Below are 20,699 nucleotides of genomic sequence, written 5' to 3'. Positions count from 1 at the left end.
ATGAGTATGTGAAAGCACGTGGAAATAAAATAAATAAAATAAGTTTTTTAACTAAAAATAATCATTAATATTGTAATAAATGGAATCAGTAATAAAAATGGAAGTTGACGAAAGCGTGAAAGAAGCAGATAGTGGTGATGTTATAGAAATTAGTTACGAAGAAAAACTCAAATACACAAATCCTATAGCTAAACCTATGGCTTCAAAGAAATTAACCAAAAAAATTTATAAATGTATTAAAAAAGGTAAGCTTTTTAAATCCTGAAATTTGTATAAAATTTTAATGTAATATAAAATAACTTTTTTAAAATTTCTTAACATATTTATTTTGATATTTTTTTTTAATTTGCAACATAACCATTTCAGCTTCAAAACATAAATCTTATCTTCGAAATGGTTTAAAAGATGTTCAAAAACATCTTCGGAAAGGAGAAAAAGGGTAAGATGTACTTATTTTACTTATAAATACATATTAAAATTTTGTTATAATTAAAATATTGTTCATATAAAAACATATATATATTTTTATGTTTTTTTAATAGATTGGTAGTATTTGCTGGAGATGTTTTTCCAATAGAAATTATGTGTCATTTACCAATTGTATGTGAAGATAAAAACATTCCATATTGTTACACACCTTCGAGACAAGATATTGGTACTGCTATGGGAGTGAAAAGAGGTAGTCTTATGGTACTTATTAAAGAACATGAAGAATACAAAGACCTTTATGAAGAAATTAAGTCAAACATGATAACATTATCAATGCCATTATAAGCATATGTGCAATCTTTTGCATTTTATTCATTTTGTAAATAGAATATTACAATACGAATTTTTTTTCAAAAGTTTTTTATCAGATATTATATCTTATTTTATAAACATCTTTCAATATAAACAAATATATTAAACAAAAATTTATCGTATAAATTATTATAATATAATCATTTTGATATACAACAAATATTTTAACATAAATTACTATAGAACAATATGTAACGAATCTAAAAAAAGAAAAAAAATAAAATAAAATTTTTTTATCTTAATCTAATATTTTTTTATTTAAAGATTATAAGTTATATTTTTATCTTCTTTTCAATAAAAAAAAATTTATAAAATTTGTGTTAGAAATTAATTGCAAATATTTTTTGATATTAAAATGAAAATAATATATATTGTTCAAAATGTATGAAATTGCTTTTCAAACACAATTTTTAAAAATACCAATTTTAGTTAAAAATTAAATTTATTTATCACTTTTCTCTGTTTCTGTGCATTTGAAAATAGAATATTAAAATTTAGCTTAAGATAAAAATCATATTTCTCAAAGCGGTATGCATATATATATGTATATACAGCTTTACTTTTTATTCTTAGGTGAATAAAATTAAATTTGACGTAAATGTCATTATTTTGATTAACGGTCATTGAGATATCCGAAAATCAATATGGATTGTCAGTTGAGACCTCCAAATAATCGCTTTTCTATTAATTTTCTTTTCTATTTTGTTTTCATTATGATTCTCAAGATATCTTTAAACGTTATATCTAAAGATAATTATAAAATTTGAAATTTGTTAAATAGTATTTGTTCGATAGTACTATTCACTTGCTGTCTGTCATATATTTATTAAATTTTGTGTCCAATTATTGGCGCATAATTATTTAAATTTGAAAATGTTTGCGAATATGAAGATTAAAAATAACTTATAATTGATCGTAAAATATAAGAAAAAGAATAGAAAAATTAAGTATACGGAATAGTTAAAAATTTAAAACATAAATCTTAATATAGAAACATTAAGAATTGTTAGCCATAAGATTTAATTCATATTGAATTTTTTGAAAAATTGTACACGTTCATTAATATAGAACATTGCAATAATTTTTTATCAATACCTATGTTTAATTCTTAATCTGATCAAATTATTTGAATTTTATCAGTGAGAAATGAATTAATTCGTACGATTCGAAACAGAGGTCGCAATTGCAACAATCATTCTCGGCTTAGGATCGAAGGCTTTGCGAGCATATAAATTTAAAATTTAAAATAAAAAAACATGAATGAATAAATACATTGAGAAATTCAAAAATTTTTACTTTAAAGAAAATAGACAGTAAAAAAGATTTCTATTCGTTGATATAAATTATTCTTACATTAAATTTTATATTTACAATCATTGTACTTACAATTTTAAATGCTCGCAAATGCCTTGTACGCATTGACAAAATGTATTTAACCTAAACTTTTGGGGAATTATGACTAAAATGCATATGAAAATTAAAATTTTCGATCTTCTATCGCTTTATATCTTCGTTATATAACTGTATCCTTAATCCTACTTTACTGATTTCAGTATAAAATATACATTTAGGAATGACGAAGGATAACATTGACATTAAAATTGACATAGCGTACAAGTGGGACGTTATTCTCACCCTCGCCGGAACAGATATATATATCGCGTATACATTATTTCCGTTAATTTCTTACAAATCAGGCAGTAATGCATCTTATGGCTGCAATTTTTTAATTTTTCTTCTCCTTTTCAATTCGTTTCAAATGTTTGAATTTAATAATTTGAATAATTATTCCAAAACTTTACGAATATTTATCACGCGTGTTTGTACATATTTTTAAATACGAGATATATAATGTAAAATTACGAGTCACTGTGTATTTGCAATTTTTAATTCTTTTCCCTCATTTTCTCTCATTCGTTCACTCATTCAAACATACTTTCATTGCGAAATAATGCATGGAATCGATTGAATAATGAATCGATTGAATAATCACGGCAAAAAATGATCTAACAAGTATTAAATATTTGTAATACCGACTGCTAATAGTACAGGTTGCTTCATATTCTAATTAAAAGATTGATGCATGATCATAACCGGCTTGAACGATGCATAATTACGCTTCTTCGATATACAAGGACCAATTTGTGCCTTATAAAGTACAAGTTGCTAAGAAAATATATAATATACGCGAAGATTCACTCTGACACAGAGATACATCTAACATAACATCGTTCTATATTTTACGAACGGTGGATTCGCATAATTATATAATCATTATGAATAATCGATTCACTCTCATTCTTTCATTATCTAGCTATTAATTATTCTTACCGATGTAATCGCAATTTATAATTCTAAAAGTAACCCATTACCGTGATCGATATGTTGCAGTTTTTATTGGACGATCCTACTTACGTCGATTGAACTGCATATGTCCTCATCATTTAATATTAATCGACAATTAAGATGAAAATAGTAATTTCACTTAGCCATAAATTGTTATAAAATAGTAGAAATACGAGAGGTCTCCTCGCATTCGAAGAAATCGTAATTTTGTCGCATGGAAACCCAAGAAATGAAGCATGGCCTGTCGTCGGATGCTGTACAAACAATGTAAAAATCCGCGTCGATTTATCATTAATAGTTATTTCTTATAGAACTATGTATACCGCTTAATATAATTACGCTCTATTATGGACTAAAGCTATTGCTCGTTTTCTTCAGTCTAACACGCATCGATAAAAGTACGGCAAATTTTTATCGTCTCTTGAAAATTTTTTTTCCTTCGGCGGCTTTTTCTGATTCAGATTTTATTCTCCAACATTTCCCTCTTGCTCCCTTTTTGTAAAATTAAATTATAATTTTGTAGGGAGAGAGAAGTGGAAATTATAATAATCATTCAAGTAAATACTGTCCAAGATTTCTTATTATTTCCATGCAGAACAATTCGGTATAAAATGCAATTCGGATTTGATGCATTCTAAAATTCTTTTTGAAATTGATTTAGAAATTTTCTTGTAAGAATGTACAGAAATCTTGAACAATATTAACAGAAAAAAATTGAAAAATCTCAAAGATTTCAACAGCCACCGAAATATCTCTTGTATAAAAATCACTTATTATGTGATCAGAATGGATGAGCAATTTAAAGCATTCACGTTCTTCACATTCGAAAAACGTGCCGTGCTCATTGACGGAAAATGGGATGCAAGATTATTTTTCAACTTATATTGTGATTTATTTTTTTTTCTGCAATTCGTATTTGTAATCAAAAACATATTAAAACCTGTCCAGGTGATTCAACATCACCCTGTTTAAAGGTCGCTGTGGCAGCAACGACGAATCGTCAATGAAAGGCACCATCTTGTTTTATTCGCTTACAAACGACGGACGCCCGTTTAAAATTCTAAAAGATCGTACACATTTTAAATAGATTTTTCAACAATATAGATATCAGATTCATCTCCATTGAAATTGTACAAAAGATACAGTTTCGCCAATTATTTTAAATGAATTACAATTCATTTTGGAATAACTTTTTTTACGTTATTTTTCAAGACAAAGAAAAACAAGAAGAAACATATATTAGACAGAAGTATTCATTTTCATTGCGTACGACAAACAAGATTGATAAAAAATTAGAGGATCTATTTCCTCTTTTTTTATCTTTTTTTTTTTTTTGCTTTTAGGCATCCTCAATGTGCATAAATTGTGTTATCGGCGTTTAAATTTTCTTAAGTATAAATTTGTAGCAGTATCAAAATAGTAAAAATGGTGCATATGAAGACCATGAGCACGGGTAGGACCAAAATGAATCGGACTGAGCGGCGTAGGCCGCTGGGCTCTTGTCATACAACCTGTTCACCAGACTCGATCGAGTCGAACAAAGGTCGTTCAGATTGTGGATCGTTGTTCGCTGATGATGCTGTACCTTCACCACCGCTGGAACTTTCTCTTCTAGTTTTACTAGTGCCAGAAAAGCATAAACAACCGGACTGATTACGATTTCTTTTTAATGTTGGCTTATTCTCTCGATCTCGTTCCGCTAAACATTTTTGATAATAATCGTAATCTTTTAAATACCTGTTTAATAAAAAAAGAAAAAAGAATAATTCATAATTTTAATTATTTAATTATTTCTATATAAAATGAATCAATTTCCAGTTTAAAATCTTGCATTCTAAATGTTACATACCACACCGGAGGCCATCGATGCTCATTTAAATATTCTTGATTCTCTGGATGTAGAAGACGCACACTTCGTGGAGACATTTTGCACAATTTGTTATAATTCACGCATAAGTAATTCATACACCAATCAGCTAGCTGATCGGCATTATGTAACTACAACATGCAAATTGGAGAATGAGCTATCAGAAATTGGACTCGTGGATCGATGTAGTGGTCGTTGAAAAAAGAGCTGACCTTGCACGGTTCCAGTAATCTCAGACAGTTCTCCACGGCCTCGTTTCCCTCGTTTTGAGACAACCTCTCGAGATCTTCGATTACTCTGCTCTCGACCAAGTTCACTAGTCGTGGTAAGCAGAGACGATTTGCCAATTCTAAGAGGTTCAAACATCTGGCAGAGGAAATTGCTGGCACTTCATCCGTATAGAGATAACAAAGCAGTTTATGAAATGTGTATTCACGTACACCAGGAAACACTATCTGTTCAATGAATTTTATTACACATCACATAGAACAAATAATTTTTAAAATAATTTTTAAAAAAGAAAAGTACTTACTACTTTTGCACTGCTTTCACGAAAATCACCGGAGAACATAGCTTTCATCACATCACATCGGGCAGTGAGAATCGCTTTATGGGCTGGAACACTTCCATCATCTAATTCAAATGTTACATCGGCGAAGAGTCCTAAAAAAAAAATCACATTTTATGATTGAAAACAAGAAATAATTATTTTGAATTAAATTTTTTATCAATATTCTACCTTGTTCTAGACAAATATCTTCTAAACGTTGTCTCACTACTTGTTTGTAGCGATTATTAAGATCATTATTAAATTGATCTCTAGTTTGTAGAGTTCCAAGCACCATCAACAATTGCGGAAGCTCCAAGAATTCCGCTGCCTGTCTAATTTCCTGTACGTGAAAGAAAATAAAATTAACCAATATTTTTCTGTAATAGAATATGATTATGAAATGAAATTTTTAAAATCCATTTTTAGATTGTCAGCTGAAAAAAAATTGATAATGTTTTCCATGCACCCATGATCAATGATTTAATGATTTTTAATACAATTTTTTTCTTAAAAGTAGAAATAAACCTTTTATATAAATTTATATATATTTTATGAATCATAATATATATATAAATTATATATATTAATTTATAATATACATATCATCTAAAATTTGTTTAAAATTTATTTATAAATAATAAGTAACATGCTAAAATGATGACAAATATGACAATAATCTAATATATTGTAGAAAACGGTGAATCGATATTTCTTTTAGCTAATGTCTATACATTATGCGTGCGTATACAATATCATGTATGTGTATGCTCTTATCAGCAAACATATTTCACATTGTACTAACCAGTAGAAGCCCAATAGGAGCTGTCTGAAAGAATAGAGCCGCGTTAGTTACCGCATACCGCACTGGTAGCATATTTAAGCTTTAAACTTACTATTTGCACAAAGTATTCCTCCAATAAGAAAAATATTTTACTTTACGGCTTTATCTTCGATCCAAAATAGTAAAACCCACCAACAGTATATTTGAATATACAAATATTACAAAATGTTCACACAATTTTCTGGAACATTTACCAATTGATCTAATCTTTAAAAAAATTAATTTTTCAATAGCTATTTATATAGATTTACCGTAACTATACTTATATAGTTTAAAAGGAAAAGTACAAAACTTATTTAGATTATTATATACATTTATTATATAAAAATTATAAATAAATGTTTTTTTTTCTATGCAATAATGATGTAAAAAAAATCGATCTACACAAGTTATTGCATCAATTAAACAAGAAAATTTTAATAATCCACGGGTGTAGTTGCCCGCATAGATAATTCTACCGACGCAACGTACTTGTAGATCATGATACCGTTTATCCAAGCTGCCCGTATAAATGAACTGCAAACATTGCTGCATTGCCTGCGGCGTAATTAATTTAGACAGCGTAACCACTGTCGTTGATTGCTGCATTCCATTTGTATTTTCAGTCTATAAGTAAATTAAATAGAAAAAGAATAATGATCGAAGTTTTATTATAAATTAAACAGAGAAATATTTAATTATTTCTTATATTTATAGAAACTTACCAAACATACACGAATGTTTTGGAAGGCAGGATGATTAAGATCTCTGGTAGTACCAGTTGGTTTCTTTTGGTTGTCCATGGTGGGCAGTACTTGAAAGCTCGAACGTCGCTTCAATTGTTCCCAAACTCTATATTTTCAATAAAATTTATTCAATATCATTTTTATTAATTTCATTTAAAATCACCATATCATATATTATTATTATTAATTATTTTTGAATAAATGGTAAGTAAAATAAAATATTTAAAATATATTCTATAAAGTTCTTCATTTCTTTTAATTATTAAATATATAAAGCATGCTTCTAAACTTACTTTGCAGGTTTTGATTGATCGATACGAATCAGGCACTCGGTGTCATCATTGAAATCACCGACCGTTGCTTCACCAAACGTACTTACCTTCAGAAGAATAAAAAACGATGTTTATAAGTAAGATAAAAAATAGTAAAAAAATGATAAGAAGTATGAAACACCATGCTAGATTCGCTGGAACTTCGAGGTGTTTGCTCTTGAACAAGTTCCATAGAGAAAAGTCGATGAAATGCAGGCGATGCAGCGGCTAAAAGACACCTATGAGCGGAAAACGTGCAGTTTCCGGCTATTAAAGTCACATCAGTGTGAACAGGCTTTGTCCATAGTGTCTTCATATTCTCTTCATAAGTGCTTGCGGCTAAACACACTTCCGGTGGAACAGGTTTCGGTGGACAAAATGGTGCCTGAAATTGATGATAATTAATATTATCAATAAATTAAACTATTCCTTCCGAATATTTTCATTAGTTTTTTAATTATTCTTGAAAAATATCAATTTAATTTAAAAAATATTATTAATATTTAATTTTTTCGTATTTTTTTCACATCATAAATTATTGGAATCTTCACAACGAATGGGAATAAATCATTTAGACGAATATTTCAATATAAATTCAATTAATATTAATATAAATTAAAATTTTTTTCTTTTTTTCAGCAACTTAATAGAATTTTATATACCTGAAGCAGAGGTCTCTGCACCCTCTTCAAGTTCGTCATCCAAAATCGTTGCTGACGCCTCGCAATTAAGGCAGCACGTATCGAATTTTCGAACACTTCATTAACACCGTAATACGTGAAGACACTGGTCTCGTAATAACAAACGCCAAGTTCACGTGCAACGGCTCGAGCTTGATCAGGCATCACCAGATCGCTCTTCCTCGTAGCTCTGAAAATCATTTATCTCAGTAAAAATAATTCCAAATTAATATCAACTCTAAAGGACATCGCTTATGAAACGTGTTCTTATAAAAGTATTATCCAGAACGATCGTAAAGAAAATCCTGAAAGTCACTATGAACTTTAAGAATCTCTTGAGAGTTTCTAATATGTCAAGGCTCAGTTAATCTCCTTTCATATCACGTGGAATATTCGAATAAAAATTCCATTACGTAAATCAAGATATTCTTCTAAACTGTCAATACAATTAATAAAAATTCGGATAATTTGATAATTCTTCATAATTGCCAATACATTCAATTGACAAGAAAAAGATAGAAAAAGATTTCTGTTTAATAAGAACAATGCATCTAAAAGAATCACGGAGCATCTATGGAATCAATACTTTGACACACTTCGCCGAAGAGGTCGATCGTTGAGGAAGCATCAATGCATTTGAACGAGGTTCAATATAGAATGAAAAAATCGATATGAGAAAGGTGTGTTGCTTCTAAATACGGAAAAGGAAAATGCGGTTAAACATAGTTGTTGATAAAGATAACGTACCTCACGAATGGACTTCGATCACGAAAATAGCTCAAATAAGTTTCATCTCGGTACATGTAACGCAAATCGTTCTTGCATCCCACTAACAGCACGGGGGTCTGCGGGCAGAACCGTCGTATTTCTGGGTACCACATCGCCTTGCAATTCCGTAGCGAAACGGGATTGGTTATGGAGAAACATAGTAGCACGACGTCTGATCTGTATTTATAGAATTTTATAGATTTTTTTTTTAATTGTAATTTAGAATATTTAATATAAATATTTTTTTTTTTTTTAGTGAAAAAAGTGAAAAATGAAATCCATATCGAAAAGCAGAATATTGTTGATATATTTGATAATTATTTGATAATTTTACCTGCCGTACGCGAAACGTCGATCTTTTTCGTGATCACCGAATGTGTCCCAAAGTCGCAGGGAGACATTCACGTTGTCGACTACTTCCCAGGATCGTTCTAAGACCTGATGGATTAATTTAAATTATTAAAATTTTTTTAAATTATTTAAATTAATTAGACGTAAAATCTATACAGAGATTTTCATGAAGATGAAAATATAACATAGAAATTCCAAATCTTCTGAAATGATAATTTTGAGGTAAGTAAATATTTATTCCCAGATTAAAAATTCTGAAATCCATTCTTCGATTGAAAATTTATTACTTATCCACTATATTAAATGTCTATATGCAACATTATATGCAATCATTTATTTTTCAATATCGAAGAAAAATATTGAGAACAATTGCAGATCATTTATTTATGTTTTTACAATTTCTTACGACTTTCACTTTAAAATCTCGATGAAATTATTAACTAATATGTTAATTGCTTGAATTTCAAAATCAATTTTTTTTTTCGTGTCATAGATCAGGAGGAACAAAATTGCAAAAGCAATTACTTATCGCAGATAATCATGAATAAGTAAAACCTCAGATATTGAATCCCCAGATACTCTATTAAAATCATCGCAATTACCAAATTGAACTTCTACCGAACAATTTACGGACACCTACAACATATTAGCGCAATTATCAAGAACCTCATGAACTTACGTCCTTGTATATCCTGTACTGGTCGATGGCCCAAACGGTGGGCACGTGAGTTGTCAAAAGTTGCGAAAGTGACACGTGTTTATTGCAGGCCCTTGCGCATATCAGCCTGGTCTTTCCAACTGCCGTGTCGCCGACGACCACACACTTGACCAGTTCCTGATGCGGTTGCTCATTGTCCATCACCGACAATCACCCCTTCTCATCCAATACACCCACCCACGTGCCAGGTCGTTTAAACACGCGGTTACCTCCGTTGCTACCGTTCCGCCGATTGAATGGCGCAATGTCCACATCCGATCTTCACAGAATCAAAGATGATGCCGCGCGTCGATCCTCGAGGTCCCTTTCTCAAGCTAACAATGCTGAAATTTATACATATACTGTGAATGTCGATGGATTTTCACACGATGTCCTTAAAAAAGTTTCTAAAAACGATCTAATAATTAGAAGAAAAAAAAATTATTTAGATACAAACGAGGAAACAAACAGGTTGCATATAAAGATCTTCGTATCGCATAATATAATTGTATAACACACTTTGAGCCATGTATTTGATCATTGGTTTGAAATTGTCTATACTTTGATGATTTATTTTTTTAAGATTTTTGTAAAAGAAAAAGATTTTGGACATAAGATAATGTAAGACGAATGCAAATTTATAAATAAGAAATTGTGAAGTGAATCTTATGAGAAATTTAAGATGAACTTTTGAATCAGAGATTTTCCATTTTCATAAATTAAATTATAGCATAAAAATCAGAAGTCATTAATAAAATTCATTTCAAAGGATTAAAAATTAACTTAAAAATATATTATTTCAATGCAAAAGTAACTATCAACTATAAAAAATCTCAAGTAATACAAGATTTTACTTTTGCTGCATTTTATGTATTTCAAAGACTTTAAAACAACGAAGAGATTCCAAAACAAAAATGAGACCAGATCTTGAATAGAAAAGTATTTCAATGAACTCTTGAATAGAAAAGTATTTCAATGAACTCTTGAACGTGGGTCTACGTTCCAAATTGGCGTTTCAACGCAAAATTAGTAAGTCGCTGATAACGATGCAGACACGTGCAGACACGATGTCGTTCGGTCACGTAGGCGTGAATAGATTATTTTAAGCTTACGTGCAATGTTCAGACGTCCAGGCACCGTGAATATACATGTATACGCAGAATGCCTATTGATTTGACCCCGCAAGCGCCTTCACTATATTTAGTATCGAACGTTCGTTACTTCAACCTCAACCTTAGTCTATCACCTTAACCCTGAACCGAACTATGGACACAAGGGATTTGTCCTGTTCGTGGACGAGGTTTGAATCATCGACGGTGTATAGAATGACACTGTCATAGATGGTGTCACACCGCTTTTTAACCGAACTTCGAACCTTCGCTTAGTCCGGTTCACACCAATTTTCACCGAAACTTACTGGCTTCTAATTTATACTAGGCACGAAACCCAAGATATTTTCAAGACAATTTGTGACGTTCGATTCGGTTATACATAGATTAGGTCAATCCGAATGTGGAAACGGTAGAGATCTTGATTCGTCACGAAATACTTGAATGGATTAAACGTTGGTTTCCTTTGCGTTTAAGTAGATTGTATATTATCTCTTGTAATCACTTTGAATTAATATTTTATTATTAACAATTCAAACAAACTATAAAATCAATTTTCGATGAAAAAAAATTATAACCTCAAATTTTTTTCAGTAAAAATAATAAGGTAATAATTAATAAGTTAATAAGTTATTAATTCTTTCGGAATTTATTTAGAGATAGCTAAAAAAAATCAACTATTAATAACAGAAACATTTTTTTGTAATTTTTTTATAAAAAAGATAAAAAATATTAAATAAATATATTTATTTAATTATTTCATTACTAAATAAAGTAGTATTACAATTACATGTATGCAACATTGAACATAAAAGGATTAAAAGAAAGATCTCTATCAACATTAAGTAAATCTGTTTTTCATGTTTGATCATTTTTTCTAAATAGATTTTTTTTATTTGCATAATGTATTTTTTATTTGCGCATATTCAACAGAAAAAAATCTAATAAGATTGAAACTTTCATAAAAAGTATATCAAAAAAATAAACAGATATATTATATATACAATTCGACCAATTAACTGTCAAATATAAATAAAAGTATAAGACAGGTGAGACAGTCGCTTGACAGAAGAAGCAACATTATTCCGTCTCTGGCTATGATATAAAACCTATATTTTATGCGGACACGTCGATAATCACTAGATGATATGTTTATAATGTGTATGCAGAATAATCACCATATCATGATGTGAAAATCACATATATGAATCCATTTTTCGAATAAGAATTTTTTATTTTAAAAATTAGATTACTTGTAAATGTAAAATAAATACTAATTCTTCAATTATTGAAGATTTATTATCAAATCATTTTATTAATTACTTAATAAATATATATCTAAATACAAATATTTAAATAAGTTTAACGTATAAATTTAATAATAAAAACTACTTAATATATAATAAAAGAAAAGAAATTTTTTGTTAAAGATAAAAAAAATATAAATTATTAAAATAATTATTCAAAAAAAAATAATAATTTTGCGAGTCAATTATATATCTGACAGTCAAGAAAACTTTCTAATCATTGAAGAAAAAGAAAAAAAAGATCGAATTTTGAAGAACAAGACAATCGATAATGGCAGAGCGGTCGAGAATCGCACGATTACTTATGCATCGACAATTAAATATCGTTTCCACTCGTCGCAACTCAAGTTACAAGTTGTTGTCGATTTCTCGCAAGGTCTTATCGATCTGCAATAGCTTGATTACATGGCGCATGAAGATTGTCATTATTCTAATAAATTACTGAACGATCAGAAATGTTCAACGATTCGAAAGATGAAAAGGATACAATGCATTTGAATTTATTGTGCAATTATTAATTTAGAAATAAATGCAGAGAATTTTATTGCATATATATATATATATATATATAATTATATAATTATTGCAAATAATCAATTTTTAATCACATGTCATGATTATGATTTTCTATTTTAATTTTCTAGACCTTAAAAAATTGAAAATTATTAGCTAAATTTTATAGGTTAAAGATTAATAAATTGTTATTATAAAAAAAATTTAACAATAAAAGAAGAAATGATATACAAATAAATTTTTCAATTAAAAATCAATTGATTTTTTTAATTTTAATTATAGAATAATATTTATATATGAAATAAAAAATTATATTTTAAAGAATTGGTTGCCATTTTTATAACAATTCTTTGGATTTAAATTCATTATAAATTCTATAAAATTTAAAGATTGTTTTATATCATTTATTTAATAAGAATAAATATATTGTAACTTATAAGAGCATAAATGTTATAATTTTATACATTATATATAATTATTTTAAATTACGCTAAAAACTAAAAAAAAAAAAAAAATAAAAAGCTAAAATATTCTTTTTACATTAAAAGAAGATATTACTTAATATCATATATGTAAATAAATAATACAAAAAATAATAAATATATATAAATATATACAAATACAATAAATATACATAAAAAGATTAACACTAAAATCTTGTTTCTTATCCTCAAGAATAAAATCCATCGATTTTTTAATTTATTATCTAAATTCCTATTAATTCTTAATTCTATCTTTCTTATTCTATTATTTTTTATTTTGAATTACTATTTAGATTTTATTTACGAATGACATTAGTCCATAAATGTTAGCATTCTACTCGTTTTCGTTTCATTTCAGCAGGGTGAACGATTAATTTCGAACGGTTCATTCACGACGAGGAACACTTTGGGTATTACGCAGCGGCTTTGAATGAAACTTCCCAACTAGGTCGAGGCTCAGTAGGTATCAGAAAATGATTTCAACCGAAAAGCATTTAAACTTTTGATATATTTGAAGAAACTGATGATTTCCTTTTCCCGTAGATTTCAGGCAGCGTTATCTCAAGGCCTCGTCATCTAAGATGAAGGAAAAATTATTTTGCGTGACGAGCTCTTGAATTAATCATTTGAAAAGAAGTGAATTATGCAAATGTATACATATAGATAATTGCTCATGAATTTATTTAATGTTCACAATATATTAATTCTTGAGACAATTCTTGACTTTTAAATCATATATCTTCAATAATGATTTTTTATAAATTTTTCTTGTTTGATTCATACATAACCTATTGACGATCTTCAACTTCCACTAAAATTACATATAAAAAAATTCTTTTCTTTAAAATATATACAACAATTTCTCTAATTCAGAATATCATGTTGATTAGCCTACTATTATAATAATCACTTTATTTTTCGACTAAATTGAGTAATTTTATCCAAATCTGCTTTATTGCTAAAAGTAAACTTCAAGGTGATATAGACATATATTGCGTGCAGAAAGTCCGTTGACGCATTGCAGAAGAACAAAATTGTTGAGAGGTCAGCAAAATGAACGAAAAGAGGTAAAGTAGAGTATAAAAAAAATGAAAAAAGAAAAGGGAAAGAAAAAAGAGAAAATGGTGGCGCATTTAAACCGACGGAGAAACAACATTCGTCCCTGCCCGGCCGGTAAATCAATTTCGTCGAAGGACAATCCAAGAGTCCGAGAATTGCAGCGGGGTCAACGAGCCGCGTAGCGACCGCATTAATTAAGTAAACGCTGCTCCTATTGCCGACCTCTTTTAACGGCTAATCGCTTTCGACGCTCACGCGATTACGCTACTCTTTTATCATTTTCAGGATGGAATACTATTTAGAAATCCTAAGTTAATCATCTATGCATCTAACCAATCGAACAATTAAGTAACATACATCACGACACCCAAACTATTATCTATGGCTCAGAATAATAGAAATAAAATTTTTATTAAACAAAGGTATTTCTTGTATGTTTTTTCAAGGATTGTAACGAGAATTTAACAAAGATATATTTTCGAATTAAATTTCGTTTCGATATTAAATCTTTATTTTACATTTATCATATGTTATCAAATATTAATCGAAGTTGCTCGTTATAGATATATCAATCAGCTGTTGATGCACAACAGGACGTCTATCAAGATTGCTTTAACAAGATATTATCATTAATGAAGTTCTTTTCTATCGAAGAGTGAAATTAGATAAATTAAATTTTCTATAAAGATGTGATAGGAAAAAATTCACGTGTGATCGCTTCGAACAACGTATTACGCCAGGGACATAGCCTGCACGCAGTGTGGTCTCTTACATAAGTCAGAACAAAGGTTAGACAAAGAGGTAGCATAGAGAACACTGATACGAATAGTTGACACGTAATGATGTTTTCGCATGGATTCTGGTTTCTCTCAAAAAATAAAACACTTAAATAATTCTTTAGAAACTTTTATAAACAGCAACAGTTAACAATCAACTGCAAGATTAATGTGTCAATTGAATGCATCTAAACGTATATATATATTCTGCGTCATTGCAATGTTCAAATTTAAATTGTTTCACTTACCAAATTAGAAGATGATTGATTTATTTGACAAACGGTTCTGATACTGGCAGTGCTCTTGTTTTTATTTTTCTGTCTTCCAACATATATTCACTCAAGTACCACGTCAACAAATCGACACAGAAAAAGATGTTTCATCAATGTACACTATCCAATTAATACGAACATTCACGCCGGTTTCTTCGAGCACAATGAAGCGCGAGAACATGCGACAATTTCGACGCCCGTCTATGTCCGCAACGTATTACATATATCACTTTGCATAGATGAAACGAATCTTACAAATTCACGAAATCACGTCTATTTACACGCACTGTGATATTTAATGGAACAGTGTCTCTGTTAAAGAAAGACGAGTCCATAAACTCGTGTTCCACTAACGTTCGCGAGTTTATAATACGAAATGAAAAACGGGACGACGAAGTGACAAAAGTGAGGTTACGTATGTTCAAGCTCGATGATACAAGCCTTATTGAGACGCAGTCTGATTAGTCGATAGTTTTCACCGCAAGTTTCTTTCTTTTCCTTCTGTCTCTATCGTCTTTCGGATCGTGACAATGGACTAGAAGCTGCAGCGGCACGCTGCACACCCAGGACGCACCACGCAAGTTCCAGCTGACGTCCTGGCGAATCGAAGTGGGGAGCAGATGAAGCAGTCAAGCGTGGTAAACAGCCCTCATGGATTTAGATCGGCCCTCGTCGTTCGACGGTCCATCACGTTTAGTTCGTCTTAATATTGACATTTGCTTGAACAATCTGTGATACTTTTTTTTCTTTTTAAATATAATACGTATTGAAATTTAATCAAACATTTTTTAATAATTTAGAAATTATGAAGATTGGAATTTCGTGAGAATTTCTGATTGGAAAACAAAATGGGATTAAATCTGGATATCTTTTATAATCCTTTGACTAATATGGCACCTATAAATACATATTGAAAAGATTAAAGGTAATTAATCGTTAGACATTTACTATGAATGGTTATAGATACTATAATTTTTCGTAGCGAATATGGATATAGTATAGTATAATTTTTTCCAAGTTTTTATTTTATATTTCTCTATTGCTTAATTGATAAGTATAAAATACAAAATATTGAATGAAAAATTTAATAATAATTCATTACAGATGGAGATTTATGCTTTGCATACAGTAATTATTACTATATTAGGTTTTATTTATTTTTTATTTGCAAACAAGTTTCAAAGAGTTTCTTAAAGATTAAAGAAGATTAATTATCTCAAATTGTTTAAAATAAATAAAAAAAATTGTGCACTATTACTCAACGAAATTTTATTTTCATGAGAAAATGGAGTAATAATTTCAAGCAAATAGGAAATGCATGCTCAGATAATTGATGATAGTTAATATCCTAGAAATAGACTCCTAGAAATATATCCCACCATTTCGACAATGCACATGTGCACGTTCAAAGGATCAACTCGATTGTTGACGACGAATTCGTTATCCATCTAAATCAGCTGGAGGAAGAGGGAATCAAAGCGCCAGGAAGGGAGAATCATCGAGACAGGAAAGAAGGGAAATATAGGCATTGAGAAGAGTTCAAGCGAGAGAAAACAACGAGCAGTCGACCAATCATGCGACATTGAATGAACTCGTCTCTGACTCCAACATGTCTTATTTCGTTCCATTACCACAACTATCCCATCATATTACCCTTTTTTTTCTCTTTCTTCCTCTAACTAACTTATCTGTTTTAGAGAGATTTTGAATATCTACCATGATGTCAATGATTTGTGTCATAACAGTTAGCATTTAATTGTAGTTATTATAAGATTTTAAAGTATGATAATGATTTATCTTGATACAACATTGCTTGTGAAATGCTTAGTATATTTTTTTTTACTTGATATTCGCGCGCATTTAATTTTTGATAAATTAAGATAATAAATATATGGTTATTGTCTTTTAAGAATTTAAAAGAAATCTTAAAGAATTTAGATTTTTTCAAATCTAAAATTCCGTTTTATAAAATATAATTTATTTTGTACACATATTAAAATTAATTTTTCCATTTTTTGAATTTAAAAGCAAATATTATTAATTCTTTCGAATTGTGAAAAAAGAAAAGTATTTGACTTTGATCATCGAGATTATAGGACTTCGATAAAGGGATATCAACCGGCAGATTACGCAAAAAAAAAAGTCGAGATGTGGAAATAAAAAGCGTTGGAACGGTTGGCATCTGTTTCACGCGCATGCTAGCCTCGCTCGTGACGTCAGAGGGTGAAAAATCAATCCACCCTTGTACAGTGCGGCAAGATAGGATTGTATATCTGGCGGCCACAGTCGCCATCATTAAATTAACCGAATTAATTGTACTCGTCTAATCGATCGCCCTTGGGCCAATTTTCAGTTTTAGAATTCTAACGATCGATGATGTTTCGGAGATTTTTCTTGGATTTCTTAAAATGGATTTTTAAAAGGAAGATGCAGAAATGATTACATATTGAAATATTTGACAGTATAAAGAATTTGTTGAATGTCGCAAAGAGATGATAGAGAATTTTAATCTAGTAAGGATGACTGCTTAAACTAGAAAAGGAAAAAGAAGAAATGGATAACTTAATTGTTACTCGATGCAACAAGATTTGGCAAAAAGATTTCCAAGTACGAAGGATTGAAATAGTATTTTTGCTTATATTTATAAATTCATTTTATGAAAGTTCTGCAATGAAATTGGCAAAGAGTCTGGAAACTATGGTTACATAATAGTTATGAATGAATTTCAATGTAATTGCAATATTGAAGTTATTTTGAAAGGGAAATAACATTAAAACTTGAAGAACCCAAATTGCTTTTGAAACTATACTATGCTTTGAAGATTGTAATATTTGAATATATAGACTATATATTTTATAGACTATAATCAAATTTCCATTTTTTGAAAATTTATTTTGAAATTTGATTTGCATCAAGAAATTGCTTGCAATATTATAAAATTGAAATTAAAATTGAAATGACTGTGACTGCATAGGTAAAGAAAACATTTTGTTATGCAATCCATTCAAATAGTACTATTTAATCGATTAATTAATTGTTCGTTCCAGCTCGTTAAGACATACACCATGTAATTGGAATAATGCTTATATAATTCATTACGTCGAAAACTTAAGAAAAATTTCAATGCATAAATTTCAAATTGCGTGATATAGAAGAAAACGGGCGAAGGAAAATATATTCCAGTGAATTTTATTAATCTCTGAATGCTTTATTCCATTTCAATCGCAATGCAATTTTGCGTAGTAATTGAATTGAAACGCTGACGTCGAATGTTACAATGACTTCGAGATGTTGCGCCTTCTTGCATCTTCTTATGCATTTTATATTTTCTTTTTGTTAGAAGAATAAATCTAATAGAATTTTGGTAATTTGAGAATTTCTTTTAATTATCTAAATTAAAATATTAAAGCAAAATGCAATTTCTTTGCAATTTTTTTCATTCAAATTAAAATATTATAGCAATGTTTAAAATTCATTAAATTCCTTTGAAGATTGAGGTTTGAGATATATGCAATAATAATATTTTATATTCTTTGTTTTCTACATTTTTATATATTTTTTCATTTGTAGATGATATTTTCAATATTAGTGAAATGCTTACCTGTTATCCACGTATACGACACGTTTTCACCGTCGATCCCGTCGAAAAAAATGCAATTTATTCTGCGTTCCTCGCGAACGACGCTGCACTTTCGCATGATAATTGATAACAACAGTTTTTCCTTTGTGCCGACTTATAGCTGTCGTGGATCTTATGTCTGACGCGATTCACGACTACGAGCAAACAATCCGCAAGATTACAGCCGAAAGGGATTTCTACATTGCTGTTGTGCCTCAACTTGGGCTACCATTAGCTCATCAAGTCCGTTAAACGAACACGAAAGAAGACAGACACTGAGGTGGACTTAAGTGTTTGAAGTTGATTGTTAAGTAACAGTTTAAATTGTGTATAGGACTGATAAACGCAACAACTTAGAACACGTTGCAATGCGTTATATCTAACTGGTCATTGTGTTAAGATCGAATATGCATTTATTATTTTATTTAATTGATATTTTAAGTTGGTATTTATTTATTAATTATTTGTTTATTTAATCAATTACAAAGTAAATATTTTTAGGAATATAAGATGTGATAATTGAAAATGAACTTCGAATTGCGATGAAAAAAGTCAAGCGAGATTTCACAATTTTTTTAAGAAAAAAATTGCCTTTTTAAAAGATAGAGTCATAAATAAATTGATAATAATTATGAATGAATTGCAAACGATTTAATAGAAATTAAGAACGATTTTAAAATAGAATTAATTTCATGCGAATTAAATGGAAAGATCATGATAAGATTAATGAGAAGTGATTTCCGCATTGCACAAAGAATTTCAGATACAATGTGAGAAAATTATGAATGTATATGTGTATCTGTGTGATTGAAAAAGAGAATAAGATAAATTCAAGCATGAAAAAGGCTTTGATAATCAAAGAATAAGTTTAATGAGCCAGCAATCGTTGAAAGTGTTTTTATTTTAAAATCAGTTTTTTTTATATTATTTTCTTTTCAGTCTCCATTTCGTATAGGATTTTAACGATAGAAGACAAATTTGTAGAAAAAGTGTGTCCACATCGATTTCAATGATTTTTAAATATATTATAAAAATCAATATTATACAAATTTTTTTAAAAATTAGATCGAATAGATTCTATTAAAATAATTCTGTTTAGATTTTTAGTCAATAAATGAAGAAAAGAAAATAATAAAGTTAAAAAAGTTTCTTGAATGCATAAACTTTGTACAACAAGTATAGATAAGGAAAGAAGATGGTGAGAGAAAGACAGAGATAGGATAAAAATGTGGAAATCAGCGCCATCTTCAGAGTGCCGCAAATGAAACTCGACACACAAGGACAGAAAATAATTGAAAAAGGATAGAGATATAATCAGAATTGACTTTCAGCGCCATCTTTTGAATATCAGAGAAACTTCTTCAAAAACAAGATAAAGTAGAACAAGAATTAGCAATCAGCGCCATCTGTTGAATAAGAAAAATATTATAAGATTGATGTTTTCTAAAAGTAATTGAGAGATGGCGCTGATACTAAATTCTTACTCTACTTTATCCTATGTTTTGAAGAGATGTACTTGAAGAAATATCCAAAAGATGGCGTTAAAAGTTAATTCTTTTTTATTTCTATCCTTTTTTATTATTTTCTGTCCTTGTGTATTGAGTTTCATTTGCGGCACTCTGAAG

The 20,699-nt window shown here is 29.3% G+C and overlaps 2 protein-coding genes and 1 long non-coding RNA gene across 9 annotated transcripts; 2 read left to right on the top strand and 1 right to left on the bottom strand.

Moving 5' to 3' along the window:
- The first annotated feature begins 79 nt into the window (after positions 1 to 79).
- LOC107997947 (H/ACA ribonucleoprotein complex subunit 2-like protein) lies at positions 80 to 1,043 on the top strand. The gene is made up of 3 exons (XM_017056897.3): positions 80 to 245; positions 367 to 439; positions 543 to 1,043. The coding sequence occupies exons 1-3, from the start codon at positions 80 to 82 to the stop codon at positions 772 to 774; spliced, it is 471 nt and encodes a 156-aa protein (XP_016912386.1). The 3' UTR covers positions 775 to 1,043.
- Positions 1,044 to 1,224: 181 nt separating this feature from the next.
- Positions 1,225 to 20,214, bottom strand: LOC107998016 (rho-related BTB domain-containing protein 1). 7 transcript variants are annotated; one of them, XM_062085673.1, is made up of 16 exons: positions 15,432 to 15,572; positions 11,050 to 13,924; positions 9,920 to 10,281; positions 9,224 to 9,327; positions 8,869 to 9,066; positions 8,104 to 8,311; positions 7,584 to 7,826; positions 7,424 to 7,509; positions 7,110 to 7,236; positions 6,877 to 7,011; positions 6,367 to 6,390; positions 5,754 to 5,904; positions 5,547 to 5,677; positions 5,227 to 5,469; positions 4,997 to 5,145; positions 1,225 to 4,884 (listed from the first exon to the last, which is right to left on the bottom strand). In XM_062085673.1, exons 3-16 carry the CDS (start codon positions 10,097 to 10,099, stop codon positions 4,650 to 4,652), a joined length of 2,214 nt encoding a protein of 737 aa, XP_061941657.1. In that variant the 5' UTR covers positions 10,100 to 10,281; positions 11,050 to 13,924; positions 15,432 to 15,572; the 3' UTR covers positions 1,225 to 4,649. The 7 variants fall into 7 exon arrangements, with proteins under 7 accessions (XP_061941657.1, XP_061941658.1, XP_061941656.1 ...); XM_062085674.1 differs by lacking the exon at positions 15,432 to 15,572 and adding an exon at positions 14,006 to 14,342; XM_062085672.1 differs by lacking the exons at positions 11,050 to 13,924; positions 15,432 to 15,572 and adding an exon at positions 19,057 to 20,214.
- Positions 16,115 to 19,714, top strand: LOC108000256 (uncharacterized). Its single transcript, XR_001766480.2, has 4 exons — positions 16,115 to 16,380; positions 16,560 to 18,429; positions 18,503 to 18,819; positions 19,026 to 19,714. It is a non-coding gene; the product is annotated as an uncharacterized LOC108000256 (long non-coding RNA).
- Positions 20,215 to 20,699: the final 485 nt, after the last annotated feature.

This window comes from Apis cerana, linkage group LG15 (assembly GCF_029169275.1).
Source record: "Apis cerana isolate GH-2021 linkage group LG15, AcerK_1.0, whole genome shotgun sequence".
NCBI lineage: Eukaryota > Metazoa > Arthropoda > Insecta > Hymenoptera > Apidae > Apis > Apis cerana.
Note: the sequence above shows the minus strand (reverse complement) of the source record. Positions and strands in the feature narration are given on the sequence as shown.